At 41.1% G+C, this 16,275-nt stretch overlaps 1 protein-coding gene across 2 annotated transcripts in view; it reads left to right on the forward strand.

Moving 5' to 3' along the window:
* The window catches only part of LOC130907542 (pleckstrin homology domain-containing family G member 1), an 80,714-nt gene that overhangs the window by 61,601 nt on the left and 2,838 nt on the right, over positions 1–16,275 (forward strand). For both annotated transcript variants that reach the window (XM_057822767.1, XM_057822766.1), the window contains exons 5-16: positions 6,298–6,344; positions 9,471–9,621; positions 9,930–10,061; positions 10,532–10,714; positions 10,786–10,881; positions 11,201–11,287; positions 11,375–11,408; positions 13,463–13,555; positions 13,641–13,702; positions 13,870–14,061; positions 14,189–14,308; positions 14,382–16,203. In XM_057822767.1, the coding sequence (XP_057678750.1) occupies positions 6,298–6,344; positions 9,471–9,621; positions 9,930–10,061; positions 10,532–10,714; positions 10,786–10,881; positions 11,201–11,287; positions 11,375–11,408; positions 13,463–13,555; positions 13,641–13,702; positions 13,870–14,061; positions 14,189–14,308; positions 14,382–16,203 (3,019 nt within the window). The remainder of the gene's footprint in view (positions 1–6,297; positions 6,345–9,470; positions 9,622–9,929; positions 10,062–10,531; positions 10,715–10,785; positions 10,882–11,200; positions 11,288–11,374; positions 11,409–13,462; positions 13,556–13,640; positions 13,703–13,869; positions 14,062–14,188; positions 14,309–14,381; positions 16,204–16,275) is intronic.

A 16,275-nucleotide genomic window follows, 5' to 3' on the forward strand; every position in this document is an offset into this window, starting at 1 on the left:
CATCACCTTCTCCATCCCAGACAGTCTTTTTCCTAACGTGCACACTGTTAAAGTACTTGCTTGTTGCAGCCTGTTCCAACACCTGCATTTGCCGCATGCCCTCACACACATAAACTTTGGACAGAATACAAAAACCAGCCAATTTATGTTCAAGTTTTTTCTTTGACAAAAATATGAATGGTAGATTGGTCAGTACTTGGAAAGAATTTCTAAGGAATTTGAGTACTATCCAAATGTATCTTTAAGACTCAAAAACTGCTGATTTTGTTTATGCCCAAAGTTGTGTTTATGCCTCTTCCAACCATTTCCTGTAAAAAAGCTCACAGGATTATGCCCCATGATTCCGCATTCCGACATTTCCCCTTAAACGAGCCGTTAAAAACTCAATTCGTCGCACAGGCCACCGCAAAGCCACCAGTTTGACCGTAGCTGAAGAAACAAGCTCTTCCCTTTGCGTCACCAGCTAAGTCCACAAATGTCTTGGCTATTGTTGTTAGAGGCCCGTTTAACTGCGGGCACACAGCAGCGCTTCCAGTGGAAGCGTAAACAAAGCAACACACCCACATAACCAAGTTTGCATTCCCTGAAACACACAAGTCCAGGTAATTTTTGTATACTGTATATGTTATTTATGGTGGTTTAGTCTTGCATTTACAGTCGAAGACTTTTTCAAACAAATACATATGACCAGAGGCTCTATTTAGAAATCCAGAGTTGTGTCAGGCTTGTATAAACGACTCAATGTTATGTTTACTGGCTTAAGTGAGTTTGTATGCCCGTTGTTCTTTACTATCGCTTTAAATACAGTGGAATTTCGATTATTTTTAGTCAAATTTGGGTGTGGATTTGGTGTTGTCAGTCAAAAACTGAACTTTGTGTCTAAATATTACCACTAAGTATTACTAGATTACACATTTATTGCCTAAAATAGCTGTAAATTGAATGTTGACCTTACTGTTTTTTGTGCAGTGACGGGAAAAAATACATTTTTAAGTAGTGATGCACCGATGCCAGTACTGATGACTGAGGAGTACCGTATTTTCTGGACTATAAATTACACTTTTCTCACAGTTTGGCTGGGCATGCGACCAAGGCTAGGTTCATACTGCAGGTCTTAATGCACAAATTTGATTTTTCTACACATCCGTTTTTTTGGCGTGCCCGTTCAGACTGCCTTTTTCTATTTAGCCCATAAATGTAGTACGCATGCGCACGAACTCGCAGTCCGACATGCGCAGAGAAAACTGTGCATATGCAGAGGCATCAAAACAAATGACTATGACCAATGACCTAACTAGGGGTGTGACATAATATCGAAATTGTGATTTATCGTGATACTTTGTAATCCAAAAGGTTATCGATATGTGCCTGCCAAGAATCGAGATATCGTTTTAAAAGGGTGCCAATGTCTAAAAAAAAAATAAAAAAGAACCCGCAAGTTGCTAACAAAATCTTCCACCATAGTAGTGTCTCAGTTAACTCTAAGGCTGCATTGACGGTGTCGACGCCCAATCCATTTAGACTGGGAACGTTCGTTCAATCGAAACCAGAGCATTCACAGTCATTCACAGGTCATTTCCTGGTGACTTTGAGTCACTGCCTATTTATTTGGGTGATTCCCAGGTCACTTCCTGTTCTGTAACTCAAAATTAGCAGGAAGTAACCCATAAAATACCCCACAATCAACAGGAAGTAACTGAAAATCAACAGGTAAATGACCTTAAATCGCCCAAAATTACCTTATTGCCTGGCACTGGCTGCCACTGACGGCCATAGACGTTCGATCCATTTGAAGTGGGAGGGATGGCAGCGAATGAACGAATGTTCATTCGCTGCCACCCTCCCGGTTCAAATGGATCGGACGTCTACTAGTGCTAAACTCATTCTAATTCACAGCAAAAGCTTTGTTTTTCTGTTTATTAGTTGTTTGTAGAATATGCTAGGATGATTTCCTGACCGGTGTATCGATAATCGTTGCATCACCATATCGTCAGATCGTTACCGTGAACTTTGTATCGCAAATCGTATCATATCGTGAGGTACCAAGAGGTTCCCACTCCTAGACCTAACCTGTTTTGCATCACAGACCGGCAATGTGTGGCAGAAAATGACAGTAAATATAAAATAACACGTCGAGGCTAAAAACGAATATTAAATGAATATAAACACTGAATCAACCTTTTTTTAACAGTAGCCTCTCCTAAAAATTGCCGCGAAATATCCATGGTCGCAAGCATAATGAGTTCTCCAATTGTGAAAGGTTGCTTAGCTTTAGCAATACGATTCGCCATGAGATATGATGCTCTCAGTGCATTAGCTTTTGTCGCCTCGTTTGCTAGTATGTGATAATTTAGTATTAAAAGAATTAAATATATCTATATTTTTCACACACACAAAAAAACGTATCATTAAAGTATCAGGAGCTGAAAAATTGTATCGGTGCAACACTATTTATAAAAAATAACCACAATGTAACCAAGCTACAACTTTGTTTTTGTTTGAAGGCAGCAAATTAAGTTCAGTGGCTGGGATGACAAAAAAAAAACATCTCTGGGTTCACGATGATGAGTAAGCCCGTAAAGTGTTTGTTAGTCACTCAACTGAGGCACTTGAAACACAATTACAAGATGACTAACCCTTGTCGCTCACTCTCCACTCTTCTAATGACAACATTTCAAAACTTGGACACTTCAACCATATTCTTTGTGACCTATACATTTAAAATGAATGGTTATTTAGTTTTGGGTTATGTTACATATTGTTAAATAAAGACATAAAGATGTGGTTGAGTTTGAGGGTATGCATACAGTATGTTTGTATGCATTTTCCCATATCTACCCCCCTTGCAAATTTGTACTCTATCAAAAGGTTTACATGTCTTGTGGTCGATGCACTAAAGTTCAGCAAGTATGTATTAGCGCTGCGTGTGTCAAAAAATGGAAGGCGTACACATCTGGTTGTATTTAGGCCCAGTCTGTGGTAGCAGACTACTGGAGACGAGGAGGAGACCTCTGCTCTTCAATTTGGGTCCTTTTCCCACGAAGCGCCTCCGGCTGCGTTCTGCTGAATTATTGGCTTGAGGTCCTTTAAATGAAGTTGGAAAGCCGGCTAGATGGAACTCTATGTCCGCATCGCCGGGGACATTGAGTGATATCTGATGATCTTCCCTGCATGTTTATGATGTAGCTTCCTGTGTCAGCATCCTGCAGCCCCCCTCGGTGTTTATGGCCACAAATAGAATGAGGCTAGACGCTGCCCGTGTTATGCAACCGCGGGGGGTTCATCTCGAGGAGACGAACCGTCGGAAAACTTGGGTGGACAAACTTCAAAACCAAAAAACACAGACACCCTTCTGTGTTGTTATTCACTGAAAAAATGATGGGAAAACGTAAAATACGAAACAAAAAAATCTTATTGTTTGCCATAAAGTGAGTTCTAATTAGCGTATTTTTCAGACCGTGTGTTGAAATAGACTAAAAATGAATGATGAAGAGGGGGAAAAAAAACATTAAAAGTCACACTGGAGAATAAGTGACACTTTTGGGGGGGAATTTTATTTGAGCAAAGACCAAGAATAAATATTACACATGATGGTACTGTATTTTGCAGACTACACGTCGCATTTAAAAAAAAAAAAAAAATTTATTAATATAGTTTGGCCAAGGGTGCAAGTTATACTCTGGAGTGAAATTATTAGGCCTGCAGCTATTGATTATTTTAGTAATCAAGTAGTTAGTTCGAGTAATCTGATGAGGGACATTTAATGCCTTGCAGAATAAATTTTGAGAGATGTAGAACAAAGGCTTGCTAAGATTGCACTTTCAGAAGAGCATTAAATGCTAAATACAAACTATGCAGAATTTTACTTTAATTTAAAAATAAATTAAAATACCTGAGCTTAGCTTCAAACAGTATTAAAATAAATAAATAAAGGAGGATCTAAATACAACAATTGGCTAACTTGCATAGCAAAAGTTAAATTCTATAAAATGCAAAAGTTATTTTTACAATGCTCTTAACAAATCGTTCAAACACATTCCCACAAAATACAGCTAAATATACCTATAAATTACGAATGCATAAAAAAAACATTAGCTCAAACAAACACTTACCTTATGTTGGCCTTAACAGGGAGCAGCTGAATTCACCCATGTTAAATGAGTTATGTCATATTCACTGTTGCCACTAGAGGGCAGTTTATCTACTCAAATCGATAAAACTAAATGCAAACACTTTCAAACGACAAACCATTAAAATGCCACTCTAATTAAACGAATACTCAAAGCAGGAGAATTTGATTCGAAGCTTTTTTCCAATTGAATTACTAGAGTTAATCGATTAACCGTTGCAACACTAGACATTGTTAATACATTATTATATCATTTCACATGTTATTTTCACACTGAACCGCAAGAGGGCGCTCAAGCCCTGTGTTTCACCATTGGCGGTAACTTATAAAAAGAACTGAGAAGGGCTGAACAAAATGTCACCGAAAAGAAAATCATATTCTGCAAGCTGCAAGTAGTGAAATTTGCAGCCGAAAACGGTAATCGAGCGGCACAAAGAAAGTGTGGAGCTGGCGAGAAACTTGTAAGGGACTTGTGAGCATTATCTGTATGCTATCGTTATCTGAATAACTTAACAGCTATGTTACGTTAATATAGCGGGCACGTTTTCCATCCGTTGTTTATGCGTCATGTAACGTTAGCATACACTTATTCAGCCTGTTGTCCTCTATTAATTTAAATTGCAAGGGCGTAGGTTTGCATAGGGACGTAGGGACACAACACTAGCAACTTTTCAGGATGCTGAAATTGTCCCCACCAACTTTTAAGCAACCTTATTTGCATTATACAATGACTTCAGGTATATAGGATATGTGGTAAGGATAGAAATGACTCTACCATTAAGTGAAGTACAGTACTTAATTATGTTCAGACTTACATTGACCCCTTTTCACTTGCTGAATGTTTTCCCCTCAAACGCATGTTTGATTGGCTGATGACTTGACACACACACACACACACAAACACACACACATGCTCATTCACAGCCCCAACAGAAATACAACATGCCGCCTCCTCCGCCCCCTTCGAAGATGACGGATATTAGTAGTTATTTTCCGCCAGCAGCAGCAGCCACTGTAAGTAATGTAAAAAGACTTCAATGTTGTGGAGGTGGGGAACACACCACTAATTTTGCTAATGAAAGTCCGACCAGCATCAGAGTTAGCATAACATTAATCTATATGAATTTCTCGAACTCTAGGGGGAAGCCGCGTTGAGAGAAGTTTCCTACTGTTAATGTTCATTAAACTGTAAGAAATGAAGTGAACCAAGGTTTACCCCCTTCTCCCCAGTTTTCATTTTATTTTATTTATGTGTTCTTTAAGGAGCCCAAAGGAGCTTTCAATTGTTTGTTGAGTTTGGCTGTGCTTGTGGACAAAAGCAGTATTGTTTTAATTGAAGGAAGGCCCCGTTTTTATTTATTTTTGTTCGGGTTAGGGTTCTCATCCCAACCAATATTGAGACCAAACCTACGCCCTTGTTAAATTTCCTTTTAAGGTCACGTGTCTGTTCTTGGTGTTTGATTTCATCAAATAAATTTCGACCTATACTCCAGTTCGATTTATGGTCCGACAAATACGGTAATAGGGCTAAAAAGGTTAACATATTAACAGTTATTGAGATAACAAACAACACAACAATCCCACTCCAAGTTACGACCAAATCTACAAAAGTCTTCATCACGCATAGAGTGCCCTTCTTACAGCTATTATTGTTAAATAAATAAAAAATATATAAATCACTCCTGCGTATAAGTCGCAGAACCAGAAGACTATGGATAAAAATATGACAATTAGTCTGCAAAACCCAATGCTAAAAGTGAAGCGGTCACATGATATGCAAATGACTAGCCGGGAAAACTAGGCAGCTTTTTGATGAAGTCACACTGTCTCACGTCTGATGTTCACAGGCGGCATGCTATGAAAGCAAGGTCTCAATTAAAGGGGCGGTGTGGTTTCATGGGGGTGTTGTATTTAATCCCAGCACCCAGTGCTGACTTGAAAGAACTTCAAACTATACGAACTACGCTGTTGCACCGTCAGCAATTTGTACACGAAGGGCCTCACTCACACAGTGTTTTTAAGTACAGGCTGATGAGTAATATCCCGAAGAAATAAGTTACACAAAGCTGAAATTATTCTATTAGCAAGACGCCATTTAAGTGTAAGTAAGTCACTTGCATCTTTCCGGTGACATCATTTAATAAGCCCTATCTTTTTTTTAATTTCAGAGTGAAGAATTCCATATATACACCCAGTACTGTACCAACTACCCAAGGTAAGACTTTAATCTGTTGTAATGCAGAATAGAACAGAATGAAACCTCTTTTTCAGGTGCTTACATTGCTGAAGTCTCGTGTGACATTTCACATGATGACACTTTTATTTTGAATTCTTTCTACTGTACAACAGCATTATTCCGTTGTCATTGTGGCCCTGATCTCATCTCCACGTTTCTTCCCAGAGTCTCATATAACGCCGCTGTGTATGCCCGTCAATGTGTTAGCTCCTCGCTAAGGAGTCAAATTGTCTGCTTGCGGTTGCGCCTCAGGGTCTTTGTCCCTCCCTATCTTTTTTCCCCCCTTTAATTCTTCCATTCACTGCTTATTGACAGACTTATAGCGCACGTTACTGACAGACAGTGTATTATTGTTGTTATCTTTTGAGACGCATTTTTGCTAATGTTTTATTCTTCTTTGGGTGGGTGGTCCTATGGGACACCTGTATGAAATAATGTGATTGTTTAGTTTGAAACGTGAGGCTGTTCTTCATGCCAAGATACGCTACGACACACCTTTCCCTCTGGCTCTAATTTCTCTCAGTAGTTTATGATAATATTCGAGAAATAAGAGTTGCTCGGGTGTGAAGCGGCGACTGTAAGCCTTTTGGACAAGAGCCTGTCTTTGTGTCCACACCGCAGCTGGTGACCCCAGTTTAGGTCGTACAGGACAAGCACACACAGACGTATGGAAGACTCTTGCGCACACACATAGAGCGGCTGCAGATGTATCGAGGTCATGCCGGGCTTCAAGGTCGGGTTTCCTCCAAGAACAATGTGAAGACTGTACAGGGCTATGCTGGAATTTGGAAATGCAGAAATGCATGTGCAGAAACACAGTGATGTTTGGGACCACTCAATTCCCATTTATCACACAGATCAGGCATCTATAGCCCCTTTCATATATACCTGAACGCCGTTAAAATCACAGGATTTATACGGGCAGCCCTTGTGTGTGAAAGCAATTTCCCTGGTCGACTGACACAGAGATTACGCAGACATTTAACAGGTCGCGTCTTAGTATTATGTCTATTATGACTTTTCCGAGACAAGGCATGTGTGAAAGTACGCGTTTGATTCTCAGTTCACAGCACGACGGCTGATGACGTAAATATCATGTCGTGCCGATAGTCATTTCCTCTTTCTTCTGTTGTAAGACGAAAAGCGTTAAACAAACATCACAATTATTAACATGGCAATTCGGAAATGGCTAAATTAAACTTTTTTGCTATTGGATCATAGGGCCGAGTTAGAGAGTCCAACGTCCATCTTTGGAAATGTGTGGTTTATTTTGTTGCCGATGTTAGGGTCCGCAATTGCTGAAACAAGGTTGTACCTTAAAAGCAGAAAACATTGGAGGGAAGCGTTCAAGGGTTTATTAAATGCAAACAAAAATACACGCGATAGCAGGAGAGGGGGAGTAACACAATGGGTCCATGACAGCAGTTCGATGTGATAACTAATACTCACCTAAGCAGAGAGCCGATAAGTCAACAAAATAAATACACTCAAATACCAGCATAACATGGATTTCAAAACAAGGGCGGCAGACATACAAGCTAGCAGATGGACGAAATTCGAGAGTACAGGTTGTCGAATGGCGCCCAGCAAGTTAATATCTCGGCACCATTCTCTTGGATCGCCTGGGCTTGATGAGCTTGTATTGGCTGCAGGTACGACGTCGGGAACGCTCCCACAACCGGCTCCGTAGCAAAACACGATCGACCAACAGAACGTGACAGCAAATGCCGACCAAAAATGATGTAATGTCCGGGTTATAAAATCACGCCGGCCAGTCTCCCCGCACAGAGAACCCCGAGACGCCAACCAGAGATAAATCAAGCCACTTTCACACATACACACAATATTCCCGGGACATTTCCCCATGTGTGAAAGCCATGACTGCTAAATCCCGCATTACATTACAGGGGAATTTACCGGGATATAAGTCTAAAAGGGGCTCATGTATCAGTTACATGTCAAACATTACACACATCACATGTGATTGGCCACTTTTAATTATGGTTAATTGGAAAGTTATGTCAGTCCATCATTGGTTTGGTGAATCTACAATACATGCCATAATGGCGGTTGACTGGTTGTTTTTATATCTTCAATGGTGTGGTCAATTTCATTGGAAATTTTTCATCGGTCAAAATACATATCATTCATTGACACAGAACCGGTAAATTACCGTATTTTTTCGGACTATAAGTCGCAGTTTTTTTTCATAGTTTGGCTGGGGGTGCGACTTATACTCTGAGGTGACTTATGTGTGAAATTATTAACACTTTATTTTATCATTTCACATGTTATTTTGGTGTTTTGGAGTGACACTGATGGTTTGGTAAACTTGTTAGCATGTTCTTTATGCTATAGTTATCTAACTCTTAATAGCTATGTTACGTTAACATACCTGCCACGTTCGCATTTTGTCGTTCATGCATCATGTAACATTATTATACTGTACACTTATTCAGCATGTTGTTCTTTATTATATTTTTATTTTAAATTGCCTTTCAAGATGACATATCTGTTCTATGTGTTGGAGTTCAAGTAAATTATTAAGTAAATTTCCCCCAAAAATGCGATTTATACTCTGGTACGACTGTATTTTTTTACCTCTTCATTGCGCATTTTTGGGCTGGTGCGACTTATATTCCGGTGCGACTTATAGTCCGAAAAATACGGTATAGGTTTTTTTGTCAAAACTTTATCGGTCAGTCTCAATGTCATGTCATGACATGCAGCGCTAGTGATTGCCCGATTTTGTCACACAATCATCAGTCATTTAATATTCATTGGTCTAGCTGTACATCAATCATAAGCAGTGATCGACTTAAAATCATCTTTCTAGCCTCAGCAAGGGGCTGGTTTTATCTCTCAATTTTCATGGTCAATCCACATGTCAATAATGACCCATTGAAGCCTTCTTTGGACTGTTCAGTCAGCATATATGTACATACATGCATAAACCCACCAACCGCAATTGCAAAAAAAAAAAAAGGTTAACACAACATATCACATTAGATGTGATCCTGGCCCGCCAAAACTCAGGACATACGGTCCACTTACAGTATATATACTGTCAAATTACTCCATAATAGCTGTGTTTTAACTCCACAGGTCGGTGGCTGTGCTCACCGAGTGCATGAGGAACAAGGCGTTGGCCAAGTTTTTCCGCGAGCGCCAAGAATCTCTGCGCCACTCCTTGCCTCTGGGCTCCTACCTGCTGAAGCCCGTGCAGAGGATCCTCAAGTACCATCTGCTGCTTCATGTACGTTTATGTGACACCTCCAACTCAATGAGTTTCTCTTGAACGGTTAAAAGGCATTTGCTCTTAGCATGGCACAAAATCTGTCCTTTAAACCCACAAAAGCAGGGTTTTTGATTGCGTGTGATTGCTCTTGCCAAATCCCCAGACATATGGTACTCAGTGTGAATGTTCCTGTGGGTGTATGCCATGCTGTAAATAGAAGAGGATGTAGCAAAGTACATTTATTTTAATGTGTTTTTGTTGTTGGGCAAACATACCCAGTTGAAAAAATGCAGCCATTCACTTTCTGTGTTTGTGTGGATTTGCAGGAGATAGCCAACCATATGGAGAAGGACACAGAGACATATGAAGTTGTGCAGGAAGCCATAGATACCATGCAGCGGGTGGCCTGGCATATTAACGACATGAAGAGGAAGCATGAACATGCTGTTAGATTGCAGGTATAGTAAACAAACATCTATTCTACTCCATTAAAATAATGTGAAACCAGCTTTCATCGCTGCAATCACATACCCGATTCAAGTCTCTTCAATGAGCCAATTATTTTTTTTGTTCTGTTGAATGATGTGAACAGTGGGTTGGACTGAGCCAAGGCTCTGATCCTCCCCACGTCTTACGCAAGTCACAGTTTTCCACTGGGCTAATGATGGCCTTGCATAAGGAGAGCACATAAAAGGCCAGCTTGTTTCTTCTATCAGCTGGAAGCCGGAATGGTCAAATGAATTCAGGAATGTGCGCGGGGGGTTTCTAGGATGCATTTAGAGCAAATTAACATCTTGCAATCATATCAATTTGATGTCATTTGTTGCATTTAGTCCATCCTACAGAGAGATATGGTGGACTTATAGGTGTCTGTCCACAACTAATGTTTTTAAGACCACGTGATCCCATCAATCGGCTGTCTTTGCAGGAAATCCAGAGCTTGCTGACCAACTGGAAAGGTCCAGATCTGATCGGCTATGGAGAGCTGGTCCTCGAAGGAACGTTTCGTCTGCAGCGAGCCAAGAATGAGAGAACGCTTTTCCTTTTTGACAAGCTTCTGCTGATCACGAAGAAGCGAGAAGAAACCTTCACGTACAAGGCTCACATCTTGGTCAGTTTAAGCTTTTTTATATGACACTTCAAGATGACTGATAAGATGTTTAACCTGAATTCCTGTTGCAGTGCTGCAACCTAATGCTTGTGGAAGTCATCCCTAAAGAGCCGCTCAGTTTCAGTGTGTTTCACTACAAGAACCCCAAACTACAGCACACTGTCCAGGTACCATAACATTAAGTCAGCACAGACATGGCAATAATAGGTCACGGACGTTGTAGGCGTACTGCAATGACGTTTTTAAACTATTATAAATGACAATGCAATCCTTACTGGGATAGTGTTTTGCATAGACATGTTCTTGGAAGATAATAACAGCCGTTTTTCTTACGTAACTGCTGTTTTGCACTAAAACTAGAAATGGTAATTGTGTAAGAAAGAAGTGTTCCAACGTTTTTGGGCTTTATCCCAAACAAATCTCAGGTGTCCTTTTTTGAAAGGGCATGTGAGCTATTATCCCTGTAACGTTTGACGCTACCCGCAGGCCAAGTCCCAGCAAGATAAACGCATGTGGATCCTACACCTCAAGAGACTCATACTTGAAAATCACCCTGCCAAAATCCCTGCCAAGGTGAGGACAGCTTGTCTTTCTGTTACGGTTTTGGCGTCACCTAGAGTCCAAGATCATTGCTAACCTACTAAACTTTACCCGTTCTAGGCCAAGCAAGCCATCCTGGAGATGGATGCAATGCGTAAGTGCCAAAATATAATGCAAAGTTCATTTGAAAAATCATTGTAAATGTTCATATCATATTAACATGATATTCAAACTAGAGATGATGCCGATCGATCGGGTCCGATCACGTCATTTTCAAAGTATCGGAATCGGCAAAAAAATATCGGCCATGCCTTTTTTTAACATATATATATATATATATTTTTTTTTTTTTTATTAAATTGTTTTCTAATTGTATTTAACGTTACAAACATAATATGTTACACTCATCCAGAGTCTTTAGTCTAGGCTTAAGGTAGGGTTATCAAATTTATTCCGGTAACGGTGGTAAGTAATTTTTTTTTTTTTTAAATGGATCACGTTAAAATATTTAACGCAATTAATGCATGTGTTGCACGACCCACTCACGCATTGTCGCGCTCAATCTGTAATGGCGCCGTTTTACCTATATAGAGAGCTAAAAGGCAGCGTAAAATGAGCAGAGTGAATTTTGGCAGCCTTTGGAGCCTTTTTTTTAATTGGCTAAAGCCTTACAATCCTTCGCCCTACGATTAGCAATATCATGGGAAGCAATGTGGGGAAGCAAGGTAGCAATTGATCTTTTTCTTAACACCTTATGTTATTTCCCAACGCAGAGAAGATATGTCAATTGGTGGCACTACGCACAGTCATGGTTCCACTTCCCATCATGCATTTGGGCATGGCTACAGTATCATTTACTGAAAGCTCAACAAATACACTAGATGGCAATATTTAGTCACAATAGACAAAGTCACAAGTCTTTCTATCTGTGGATCCCTCTCACAGAAAGAATGTTAATAATGTAAATGCCATCTTGAGGATTTATTGTCATAATAAACAAATACAGTACTTATGTACTGTATGTTGAATGTATATATTCGTCCCAGTTTTATTCATTTTTTTTCTTAATGCATTGCCAAAATGTACAGTGCTGCTCAAAAGTTTGTGAACCCCCTCAACATTTTGGAATTTTCTTTTATTTCAACCTGATTTCCTAATCAATCAATTCAGTAGTTTTTTTTTTGTTTTTTTAACAGTTGTGTTGTCGAGACTAAATTAAAAAGAGTTTTCATCAACTGATGTAGGTGCAAAATTGAACTGTTTGGTCACAACCAAAACCGCCATGTCTGGCGAAAAGTCAACACTGCATACCACCAAAAGAACCTTCTCCCAACAGTGAAGCATGGAGGTGGGAATGTCAAGATCTGGGCTTGCTTTTCATCCTCAGGACCTGGACAACTCCACATAGTCCAGGGAATCATGAATTCTGAGGAATATTGTCAAATCCTAGAACATAACCTGACGCCATCTGTTTTGAAGTTAAAGCTTGGCAGAAGGTGGATCATGCAACATGATAATGATCCAAAGCATTCCAGCAATACAACCAAGGAATGGCTGAAAAAGAAGAAGATTCGTGTTCTGGACTGGCCCAGTCAAAGTCCTGACCTAAATCCCATTGAAATGCTGTGGCGGGACCTGAAGCGAGCAGTTCATGCCAGACGCCCATCAAACCTCTCTCAACTGACTGCGTTCTGCAAGGAAGAATGGGCAAAAATCCCCCAAAGTAGATGTGAGAGGCTGATTAGTCACTACAGAAACCGTTTGGTTGAGGTAATCTCTGCAAAAGGAGGCGCAATATCCTATTAACTGAAGGGGTTCACATACTTTTGCACACATGATATCTGAGTTTTTCTTAAATCAACCACTTTTGTTAAATAAAGAATGACAATATAACTATTTCTTTTGTTTCAGTCCATTATTTGGAATGTCAGTATTGTGGATTTGGGTATAACTTAACATTTAATAAGGTTATTTTAGTTTTTTTTACAAAAAATCTGACCATCGCTGTGGGGTTCACAAACTTTCGAGCAGCACTGTATATGATCGGGAAAAATTATCGGGAATGATTGGATTTGAATCGGGAGCAAAAAAAGCAATCGGATCGGGAAATATCGGGATCGGCAGATACTGATACTAAAACGATCGGGATCGGATCGGGAGCAAAAAAACATGATCGGAACAACCCTAATTCAAACATCTGTTTTCCAGACCATCCTGGATTTCACTACAGCCCTGATAGTGACAAGAAGGATTCCCCACAGACCAAAGAAGGACCCACTCCTCGTAGAGGCCGCAGAAAAGGTGATAATCTATTTGAAAAAATATTGAATAATTGAACCTGATCCAAGGGGGGAAAAAAATCTTAATTATCAATTTGTCCAATCAGAACCGCTCTCAAAATTACTAAAGAATGCCAAGCAGAATGCAGCCAACAGCGATGGAGAAAAGGTTGGTCATGAACTTCATATGTAGTTCACTATCTTAGTAGGAATTTACATGCATAATGTACTCCATGTGTTAGGTGGAAATTGTGCAAGTCTTTTAAAAAGGTTAAGGTTAGGGAACATGACTTGCATACATAACAGAAATGACCCTTTTGATTTCCTTCTCCCTAGCGGACAAGTCTAGGTGCAACCCTACTCTCTCCGGTGTCCCAGCTGGCTCTGGGCACAATAGGCCGAAGCCGCAGTCTCATCAACCAATCACAGGAGTCTTTGGACCCCAGTGACCACTACGACCACAGCGATAGAGAGGAAGGGGAGGAGCCACACCAACAAGATGCTGACGATGAGGACGATAGTGGCCTAGTATGTTTAAGCCACTGATTTGTAATATTCAGTTTGGTTTGCAAAGTTTCTGTTAGAATAGTAAATTGGTTTTCACTGTCTGACATTGTTTTGGACCTGTTGGTAAATTTTGTTACTCTGCCTTTAGACTGGTGGAAAGAGGTTGCGAGTCCCAGGCAAAAGCAGTCGGAAGAGACTGAACCCTCAAGCATCTGTGGACAGTATAGAACAGTGGAAAACCTTCAACATGAGTCCTTCAGATCTTCAGGTATGGGTCGGTTCGTAAAAGGTTTCGCACCACATTTAGATGCTTGTCTAATTCTTTCTGTTCTGACATTCAGAGAGCCAGAGAATCCTTTGTAAGGGACGGTAGTCGCCATCCGCCACTCCGCAGGACATCTCGTGTGACAGAAGAACCTCCAGAGTCCCCGATCCCATCTGTAGTTGTGACAGACAGTGATCATTCTGTCCGAAACATCTGGGCAGATCATCGTGCTCGCAGGGCCATGTTCCCTACCAGACAGCGAACCACGCAGCCCGATGATGACGATGAGGACATCTATCAGATGTTTGTCCCCACAGAGCCAAGTGGGCCAGAACCAGAGCCGCTTTCTGAAAATTCAGAAGCCCCGTCGTCTCCAAGGACGGGCCGGCCTTGCAGCTGGCATGTGGAGCAGCTCCCCTCTGTCCAGGTTGAACCACCATCCAGTGACAGCAGGGTTCTACGAAGGGCGAGCAGCGTAGGCGAGAATGCCACAGAGGCTCACAAAAAGACGGACGATGTCCAGGCTTGTGGCAACCTGGAAGTGATAAATACAGAGTCCTCCAGCAATGAAATATCAGGATCCTCATCTGCCGAGCATCTGACGATGGACGATATTGAAAATGTATACGACAACATCAGCTATGAAGACCTCAAGAGAATGGGCTTGATCAGAAGGGATTCTGAGGAATGCCATCCATGGAAAGAACCTTATTCAAATGCACAGGGTTCCCACAGCCAAGCAGCTAAGACATCAAGTATTCCAGATGACTCTAACGTCTCAGAGTCTATCATTAAACTAGACAGTGCCTCCACTGTAAACAACCAGTCTTCCACTCAGAAAGGAAGACCAGTGGAGACTCCTGAGCTCAAGAAAGTAGAGGAGAACATCTACGACACCATTTGTTTTAGGGATCCTCCATCTACAGATGTACAGCGAACAAATGCAGATAATAAATCGAATCCCAAAAGAGAAATTTTAATGGCTTCTGAGCAAGACCTTACTGGAAGTTTTAGAGAATTTGTATCACAGGAGAGCCTTCACTTTGGCGATTCCCCCCATCCCATCCTATGTTCCTCAGAGCCAGAGTACTCCTCTTCATCTGCTTCATTGGCCTCCCAACAATCACAGAAAGGTGATAAAATGTCAGAGCACGTTGATGAGCTCTGGAATGACTTGGAGAACTACATAAAGAAAAATGAAAAGAAAGCTGACCGACTGCCAGCAGCCTTCCCAGTAAGTGCCAGTGAATCAACCAAGCAGACAGCCTCAGTCAAAGGTAGTCCCACAAAAAAGCCTCCTGTGGCAAGTCATCCCACGAAGAGTACCTCTACACACCTGCCTAAACACCCTCTTGTGCATTCGTCACAATCCTTAAGCATCCCATACATCAACCTCCCTGACCTTCAAAGTGACGAAACCATCGAAGACGAAAGTCATAATCCTGTTACTGTATCCCAACCAGCTATGCCAGAACCCGCGCTTGGCACAGTGAAGAGCATGCGTAACAGACTGGCCCGCCTCAGCAGTGGTAGCTTCCGACTAGAGGACGACGACCTTGTGGAACTTCCTCCAAAACTCCCTCCACAAAGAGAGAGTGCCATCAAGGATATCCATAATTTGTTCCCTGGACAATTGGCAGGTATGGACTCACCAATTGCCTCTTCCTCTCTCCTGCTGGGAGAGTCAGTAGACTTTCCTCTGGAACTTATGGACAAAACAAAGAGTCGTGTCTTTTTGATGGCACGGCAATACAGCCAGAAGATAAAGAAAGCCAACCAGCTGCTGCGTATGAGAAGCATGGATCCTGGAGACTCTTGTAATCGTGCAAGGACTGACAGAAGGCAGAAAGATCTGGCTGCCATCTTGGAGGAAAAAAAGCAGGGTGGAGCTGCTATAGGTAACACAAAACCTGCCATTCTTATAATTAGTGGTTCATGACCTTGTCAATTAGGATTACTTCAGTGTTGTC

Source organism: Corythoichthys intestinalis, chromosome 19, assembly GCF_030265065.1.
Source record: "Corythoichthys intestinalis isolate RoL2023-P3 chromosome 19, ASM3026506v1, whole genome shotgun sequence".
NCBI lineage: Eukaryota > Metazoa > Chordata > Actinopteri > Syngnathiformes > Syngnathidae > Corythoichthys > Corythoichthys intestinalis.